We start from the raw sequence: 9,766 nt of genomic DNA on the forward strand, positions 1-9,766 counted from the left end.
GCCTAAATCTTTTTATTGTATAATCGTAGTTCAAAGTCAAATCGTTAATTTTGACCCTGTACAAATTAAGCTGCTCGAGAGATGTTAATGAAATCGCGTATTTACAATTATTTTGCCACGTGCTTGTAAAATCAGTGTATAAAAAATACCGAATCATACGAGACTCCAGGAACATGGCGTATCTTAAAAATGACTGAAGATAAAAAAGGTATGATGTGATAAAGTTACATGGTATGATACGGTACATGTTCTCATTTAATATTAACGTACTCTCGCATTGATGCGTCTGCATAAAAAGGGTGCTGTATTTTTTAAGGGATCGTATACCGCAATAATAGGCATAATTTTTCATTGTTCGAGAACGAGAGAGAGCCTAAACAATAGCGTATGTACTTGGATTTCATGAGCGAACTCGGAATATTTATACGTTTATGGGATTTGCAAAGTAGAATGTAAGGAAACGTTTGTACCATAAAAAATAAATAGTATCTTCACTTTATTGCCACAGTAAAGAAGCTTCCATTGATAAAACAAAGTTTCCCTTGTTCCGCATTTTCTCGGAGAGATTTTCATAGATATTAATAAACGTGAAAGACAAAAGTTCCTTGATGTAATTTACAAAGCAGAGGCTTGAAAGTTTATTCCCTCCTCCACAATGGCTTGAACTTGTTAGTGTCGAAATGAAAACGTCGTCTGAGAATGTTTATAGAAATTTCATGAAAACGCAGTTAATGGTGCCTTCTAAAATAATCCGAACGGTCTCGTGAAAAGCGACACGAAACTGTTCCCAAATCTATTCTACTATCGAAAATCTGTTATCGGTTTTAACAGTATGAAAATCCACGATGTAATGATTAAACAGACATTCCAACCGTTCTCAATTATTTCACCGTACCGATACCGTGAACATAATATTAAAATAACTTTCAAATCGTTTCAGCGCGCATATAATATACGAGCATTTTATGGGGAATAAAAGAAGGCTGTATCGATAAGAGCACTTAAAGGTATGAAATTTTTTTCTGAAAAAAAATAAAAAGCCACTGTTTCGTGTTTCAGTTCCGCCGAGGCCCGGGTCTATGGAAGCGAGAGATATAGGGCTATGCAATCTCCAATACCATTTAATTTTGATTTACGACGTTTTTTTCTGTGCCCGGACATTCGGAGATGAAACGTGTCCCAGGTGTGCTGTCCCGTGCACGAAGAATTTCTATTCTTCCGCATTTATAGAAAACTTCATGCGCTGGCAAGTCGATTATCAGAATAGCTTCTAACCGAGACGCTATCGAGATTACAATTATCCAAAGCACCGATTACAATCGTCCAATAAGTATTTGAATATCCACCGTTCAATTAGCTTAGCGATTTTTTAGCATTCACTACTAATTGGTGAATACAGTAAATCGTCCCTTATTTTTCTTCAGCTTGCAAATAAAAATAGACAATTTGAGAAGAGGAGATACAATTATTCCAAAATGTCTATTTTTGTTTTTCAAGCTGAGGGAAAATTGGGGAGAAGTTACCGTATCTCGAACGTTTTAATTTGGAAAAACAGTTTAAGTTAAACATTAAATGTACTGTTTCACTTTCCAAGTGAAACATGGTAACTGAAATGAGATGAAGCTTTACAATCATTTTTAAGGGTAATTTGTTAGAAAACTATTTAAATATCGTTGTATTCATAAGACCGTGTATTTTAAGTATTTTTAAGAAAAATATAACATTTTAAAACAATTTTAAAGAATTTCAGAATATTGTCGAATTACTTTCGACTCACAAAAATCATTGACGAGAGAAAAAAACGTAGCTCCTGTGCCATGCAATTAATGCAGGCAATTTCTATTTTGCATAAAAATTTGCATTCTACTTATAAATGTAAAGTACGCGAATTTTCCGTAACTGTATTAAATTCAAATAAATTGCGTAAAAAGAAAATTGAAATTTTTAATAAAGAGTGTAAAATGATGCAAAAGCGATTGCTGTCGAAAATGGTGGAATTTCAGTGGAAGTATCAGGTACATGAACTGGACATAAATTCGTTCTTTAATGCCTTCGATACAAAGAAACTTTGCTAAAGGTTTCACTAGATAAATTAAATATTTCTATTCCACAGAAAATTACCTAATGATAAACAATGTTTAATACGATACGAACTAATGTGATAAAAATCGTTCTCTGGAGTTAGAAAAAATACAAACTACGTTAAACTGTTTATAATTCTAATGAACCGGTATTTTTGCGAAGTGCGCTGTAATACCGCGATATCGATTTCAATGTTAAAATATTTTCAGCAACGACACGAGAGCAGAAATTACGTTCCTTTTCACAGATCGCCGATCGCGTGTCGAACATGCAAGAGCGATTATCACTGGGAAATTGTTTTATTTCGAGCGCGGTAATGGTACGCTAGCAGGTCTGATTATTTTAGACCTTTCGAGCAATATAATCGCAACATTGACTCGACTGTACCTATTATCCGAACGACACCGTAATCACTGGAACTCTATTAGCCGGGGTAATCGACGCCCGGCTGCAATTACGAGGCTGGTTTTCCGTTTCTTCTGTCACGCGCGGTAAATCGTTCTCATAAGAATTCCAAACACCGAAACGGTGGCCAATAATCGATGCGCTAATGAACGGTGGAAAAATCACGCGCCGGGCAATTCCCGTTGATCGGAATCTATGGGCTATTAAGATCGTTTCAGTGATCTCTGTTCGGTTGCGGTGCACCGAATGGCGCCGCCGCGGAAACCACGTTCATCGTGGCCTGTGTTTATAAGCCTGATGGAACTTCTAATGCATTTAGAAGAGCTTTTATGCGGTCGCCTCTGAGTGCAGCCGGCGTGGACACCTACAAAAGCGACGAGCCGCGCGACGGGGCCGTACGTATGCCCCGCGAAATTATTTATCTTCGTCGGAATGCGAGTATGCTAATTTATGGATAGTCGGCGCACCCTCCCGCGCCACTGCTCCTCCCGTCCCATACCGCATATGCAGAACTCTGCGGCCGCTTTATGGTGGTCATATCGCTTTTTTATTTGCACGACCGGTAGTTTTGTTGTACGCCTCACGGTAATCCCTTATGGTACGCAAATAACGTTAATTCTGTCGCGGTGGAAAATGTTGTGTGTGACACGTTTTAAAACATATGGTAACCTTTTTTATTTTCGTTCTGCTCGGTTTTCGAGGAGTTTTAGTGGTCGCATTAGTTTTAGTATTTTATTTTGTCGGGCGTGGTGTTCTCTTATGGCTTGCAAACGTAACGTTAAGAGGAAAATATTATGGCACTGAATGATTTTCATATTATGATTCGCGAAATGGTGCCTTTCACCATTTGAATGTTTTTGAATTATTATTGAAACAGTTTGGATACCAGATACGTATTTATTTTGGGGTCGAATAATATAAGTATATTTTTTGTGCTTCGACCGTGGAAAGTATAAAAATGCTTCTCACAGAAAACGATGTTATACGATAAAAAGAAGAAAAGCAGATAGAAGATCAAAGAAAGAAAAATACATAAAAGATCGAAGGAATAAAGATATAATGCTGATGTTGTCGATAAATGTACCTTGCAATGTGCTATACATAAAATCTATATTACATATCGATTGGAAAAGAAAGGAACAAATATCTCGTTAAAAATTATCATATAAAATTCGTTCTCTCTCTCCTCTCTAAATGTCGATTAGAAAAATAGCTAAAAAAAAGACGAACGATCGATACATATCGCGTAGAATGAATGAGGATACAACGCGAAACGCTGCTTCTAATTTTCGCCGTACCACAAGTCAATAACGCAATTACAATTGTTGCAAGCTTTAAAACTGGAAATGCGCAATTCTGCGAAGAAGTATAGTTTCTAACAGCCCTTCTGGTGTAGGAAAAGTGTAAATCAAAGAGCACAAATGCTTTTACAACCGTCTTGGGGAGGCAATGCATACAGCGATGCTCCTCCACATTCTCCATTCTGCTGCACGTTCGAATTCTCATGATGCGACGACGAGTGAAGAATGTAAAGCTGGGATTCTAACCCGGCGACTAAACGGGGATTGAAAACAAGTTATGATAACTGTTTCGATATTTGAAACAGAAAAAACCGTGTAGCTGTTACGAAGTTCACTGCTGATTTTATGCATTTATAACAAAAATGTCGATACAAGTTCAATACGAAACTATAAAGATATCAGTCAATAGACGAGTTTAAGGATGTTATTACATTATTTTCGACTTATTAAAATTATACAGCTCCTATATCTTGCAATTATTATCAGGTATATTATTTTTTGCTTATTTTGTTTACTGAGTTTGACAAGGACCTCTTGAGCCCCTGGTCGTAGCTAACATAAATAAATAGATAATAATCACGTTGAAATGAGCTCTTTTGAATAAAATTATTACATGTATTTTAGAGTAATAATAACAATAATCACGGTGTTGACGAGAACAACAACAATAATGATAATAATTACAGTAACAACAACGATAGCAATATTTTTCAAAATTAAGAGGCACCGCTAAAAATGCAGAATTGCAAATTTGTTTACATTAAAAAAGACCGTTAAAAGTGTAACTGTTGTATGAATTACAAGACTCGATTTCATATTCATAAAATGCAATAAATCATATAAAATGGAAGTACTGTAGGTAGGAAAAACTATTTTGAATTTAGAGTTAAAATGGCTTCGAGTACAAAGGGCCAAAGATCAAAGTCGTTTGTTCGTAGTATCATAATATCATCTACAGTGTCATTATCAAAGCGCGATCGTTGATCGCTTAATGAATGAGGCATCCTTTGCCTATTATTGCCTTATAAAACAAGGCAATCTCGTTCCTTCAAACGCACACAACATTCATCTTTTTCCTAAAGTATAAATCTCCGTACATCGATAATAAGCTAACTGCCAATTATTGTCAGTTATTATTTCAATATTGTATATTTTCAAATTAGTAAGTGCAAATAAACTAATATCGGAACATGACACAAACGACAACAACAACAACAACAACACAACAAACTTGATGGGTTAATAGAGGATTACATGAATTTTTAAATAATTACATTAACGTATTATATTAATGATGATTGGTTATAAGTTGCGTGGAATTAGAATCGATTCGTAGATAAATTAAACTGATCAGCACAAAGTTATAGCATTTTTATGTAAATGCATATTTCTGTAGGAAATAGATGAAATTATGGCACTTGGACAGAAATTTGTTTTGTCACTAGAAGATTCCAAAAATATATTTTTTATTTTGCATATTTTGCATATGTTCTGCATTTATTGTTCTTTATTTTAACAACATATGCGCAAATATAATACATATTCTATGCATGTGTAATACCATATCTATTGTATATATTTTATACATGAATCTGTTTAACATGTGTTACATATGCATATAACGTATTATTGATAAACATCGGTGATCCAAGATCACAGACATTTTCAAGGTATTCTTGAGAGACGCAAACAATATTGATGGTTGAAAATGAGTTATCGGAAGAAATATAAATTATAACGTGATATTAAATGTAGCTGACATTTCAGAAGCTGCAGCTGTTGAAAGACCAAAGAAGCTTAACGCTACTGGCACAAATTAAAATATGACGCTATTACATTTTGCGGTATCGAATTATCTCTCTCGGCGTACAAATTAATATTTATCGATAACCTTGAAAAACCATGGCAATTTATTGTAATTCTAATTATAGAAAGTTAAAATGACAATATAAATTATATCACGTTTCGTTTGTATTCTGCATATTTTTCTGCATATCCTGCACATTTTTCTGCATGTCCAGAATATTTCGTGCACATTTACTTAAATCTTCCTCGCGTATTTGTTGCACATTCTGACATATTTACTTGCACAAACATGCACAGACCAGTTACAAAGAACCGAAACTGATTGCGATGCCCCCAGTTTCAGAGTATTTCCGCGATTATAACTCGCCCTCACCGGGTTACAGGGGTCGCGAGAACCGAGTCTGATACGTGTTCCGTTTCTGACCTCCGAAGAAAGGAGAAATCGATTGTCACGTAGCCACAGAGCTTGCATATTAAAATACGGTTAGAGCGAGAAGCTCGTTCTCACGTTAAACGCGGCCAATTAACAAAAAGGGCATTTCCATCGAAAGGATGACCCGGTTCTGCCTTTTCGACTGTCCTCCCCTCGTCTTCTGGCCGTCTTTCACCTTTAATCCTTTTCACTTCTGGCTGCTGCCCCTCCTTGCTCTCGCGGATCTCCTTCCCTTTTCTCTCGGCCTCGCCCCATCTCTCCGTGGCCTCTCTTCGACGTGAATTTCTATGAGATATACTCAAGGCGGGTCGGTAAGGCTTGGCCCCCTTTGAAATCCTTTTGAAGTGCAAGGAAAACTACACGGACGATCCCTTTTATCTTAACGGCCCCCAAACTTACGAAAATGGCTGAACCCTGACGTATTAATATTTCGAAATCGTTCGAGGGTAAGGTCGCTCGCTTTATGCTCGTACCCCCTTTCTCAAGGCTCGACAGTTGTTTACGCAGAAACGCGACAAATAACTGCGATTTGAAGACGTTTTTCACTCGATGGCACCAAGAGCACGCGTTTGTCGCGAGCCTTTTCAACGGGGGAGCACGGGTTGCAACGAACAAAGACGTTGCGAGCTGTTTTCTCTCTTAGGCTGCATTCAAGGCGTCGACGCCAGTCTCGTTTTAACCGGAACACTTGGCCGGCAATTATCAGCCGGACTCGCGGTGAATATTTTGCACACGATTTCTAACGTATGGACCTGACTTCGTGACGTTTAACCTTTAGCACGCGAGCGGTGTCTCTGACTCGCCGCTTAACGTTGTTGTATTACGTTGCGAAATAACTTTAACATCATCGAATTTGTTTGTATTTGGAGAAACTGTTAAAATTGTAACTGCAAGACACGAAATTCAATTTCGTACGAATAAAATGCACTTAAATCGCACGAAATGGAAATACTGCAAGTATTTTTTTGGGGAAAAGGAGATACGATTATTCGAGCCTTGCGTCTCGTTTTTATAGTTGTTGACAATCGGTAACTATGAAATCGCGAACCGCAAGTCTCGAATAATCGTACGATTTTCTCAATTCTTCCCAAACTGTCCATTTTTGTGCGCAATCTGAGCGCGAATTAGGGAGAAATTACTGTACAATTAAAGTTGCAGGACTTATGTATGCTATCGAAATAATTTAGATTTATCGATATTACCGATGAAAATTGTTGTATCTATTAGTAATGATAACTGTAATTATTACATATGTCGTTCAAAAGAACCAGCTTGTTCCACTTTGAAGTCATTAGACGATTTTAAGAACATTGTTACGTTATATTTTCGATTTATTTAAATGATTAAAGGAAGAAACACATTTTTATTCGATTTGTGTTTCTTATGATTGGTCTTTGAATATTTCAATGTTGAATAAAGATCTACAGGTCAGTTAATAATTTTTTTTAAAGCTGGAATAAAATTCTATTCTCCTGTTGTCGATGCTTCACCATTGGAGAAAATATAGCCACACAGTACGCACAAATTTTATTATTCCTGTATTGAATTCTAAACGACACAGAAGTTCTCATCACTGTAGTTTAAATAATCTTTTGAACGGTAGACTTTTGACCAGTCGGAGAATTCAACAAGGAGTAGAAAGAGGAGTAGAAAGACACAATCGACAAGAAGCCTCTTTTAGAAAATGCTGTGCAAGTAAGGGAATTCAATTTATTTACAACGTAGTCCTCGAATTTATAGCTATTTCGATTGGTATGTACGTAGTAGAGGCTTTATCCTGTCAAACTACCAATAAATTCTTTATCTTGATCCGGGATCTTGTCAAGTTCCAGCTAAAGCGAGCCTATGTAGGTCATGGTCAGTATCCCAGTATTGAAATAAGACATCGGGAATAGATAAAGTAAATATAGGGTAAACGGAATATACAGCAAGTTAAGTAAATGTAATACAGGCTGAAATAGAATCATTGAAATAAATAAAACAAGATGGATCAATTAAATAGAATAAAGTAGAACTGGAATAAGCCAATAGTATAATATAATTTTGGCTTATTAAAGTATAATGAATCAATAAAAGAAAGTACAATAAGCCAATGGAATAAAGCGTAATAAGTTAATAAAATAAAATATAATGAGTCAACTAACTAAAGCAAACGAAGTAACTACAAGAAGTATTAGAAAGATGAAAATGAAGAGAAATAAGCAAATGAATAAATAAATAAATCAAAGAAATTTTTATGTTAGGATTGGGATAATAATTTCAAGATACCAGTGACTCTATATGTACTCATAAAAGTGACTAAATAAATTATTATCAATTATTAAGTGCACTAGAATACAAATACAAATACTGGAGCAATAGTTAGCAAAATTTCAACACATTCATTTCTACCGGTATTGACGTGCAAATTCATTTATTTTGTAATTTATATCCGTCTCATATACAGCTTTAAAATACGCAAGGAGAGTGCTTTTTAAAAAAATATAAAATTATTCCTGTCTTTTTACAAAAAGCTCATACATTAAATATTTTCGTTAGGTCGGTACGAATGTAATTACATCGAAATGTATGAACGTAATTACATCGAAATGTACGAACGTAACTAAACCGAAATGTATGAACGTAACTACGTCTGTCAGTATGAATGTAATTACATCGAAACGTATGAACGTAATTACATCGAAATGAATGAATGTAATTGCATCGGGATGAAGAAGAGGTATGTAACAGATCTAAATACATCCGAATGTTTTCACTTTCAAGATATTGTCGCCTGAAGTTCTAATCTCTAATTCCTCGTTCAATTAGCAACGTTTTAAATTGCGTTATATTTTTGAGCCTACCGAATTTGCATTCGTGATTTTGTTTCTGACAAATATGTAAATCCAATATGTGACTGATGACATTTTCAGCGAGCATATAGATTACAGTGACCTAAAAACTGTATTGTTCGAATTTTCGTTACATGCTCGGATGAAAACATCGAAAAACCAGATTCACCCAATTGATAATTCAAGAAAAAATTTATTTTGCACATTATATAGCAATTCTAGTCCTTTCAACGTCTAAAAAATATTTAACTCGTTGGTCCAATTTGAACAAAGTTATTAGGTGTTTATTAGGTTATTAAAATTGCTTAAGTTGCTTATTAAATATTTGTTCACGATTGTATGCATTTTTCTTCGAAGCAATTCTAATAATATAATAAATAATATAATAATATAATATTATATGATATAATTTATAATAATCAATTTCCTATTGTCAAAAATGCATAAAAATCTGCAATCTAGTCACAATTATACGAGTATGATCGCTTTCGAGTGATTAAATTCCAGAGTGCATTCATGCGTCAAAGCGAATCTAACGCGGCAATAGAAAAATGCATGCTTGAGCGTTGCAGGGAACGCCCGAATGGCTGAAACACAACAAAAGGAAGAAACAGAGTGTATATTATATATATATATATATATATATAGGAGGGTTTTACCTGCAGAAGATGCAAATCCATTCCAGAGTGCGGTGCAGCGACAGGAAATAATGCAACGCCATGGTCGATTGTGAGTGGCTGCACCGGTTTGTAGGAATCGAGATCGAGGTGATAGTCGTTCTCGTCGCATTCTTCGACCATGTAGGTTTGCTCGATTGCGGTCGTATGAATGCTCAGGGTGCGATGGAGTGAACTGGTCGTCGCATCCTTGCCGCGCGCGTGTCGATGCTAAACAGAAATGCAGCCGGT

The 9,766-nt window shown here is 35.7% G+C and overlaps 1 protein-coding gene across 2 annotated transcripts in view; it reads right to left on the reverse strand.

Annotated features, from left to right (window-relative positions):
* The window catches only part of LOC117220675 (1-phosphatidylinositol 4,5-bisphosphate phosphodiesterase epsilon-1), a 72,831-nt gene that overhangs the window by 37,234 nt on the left and 25,831 nt on the right, over positions 1–9,766 (reverse strand). For both annotated transcript variants that reach the window (XM_076518721.1, XM_033470884.2), the window contains exon 5: positions 9,518–9,745. In XM_076518721.1, coding sequence (XP_076374836.1) covers positions 9,518–9,745 — 228 coding nt within the window. The remainder of the gene's footprint in view (positions 1–9,517; positions 9,746–9,766) is intronic.

The sequence above is a fragment of the Megalopta genalis genome, chromosome 2 (assembly GCF_051020955.1).
Source record: "Megalopta genalis isolate 19385.01 chromosome 2, iyMegGena1_principal, whole genome shotgun sequence".
In the NCBI taxonomy this organism is placed as follows: domain Eukaryota; kingdom Metazoa; phylum Arthropoda; class Insecta; order Hymenoptera; family Halictidae; genus Megalopta; species Megalopta genalis.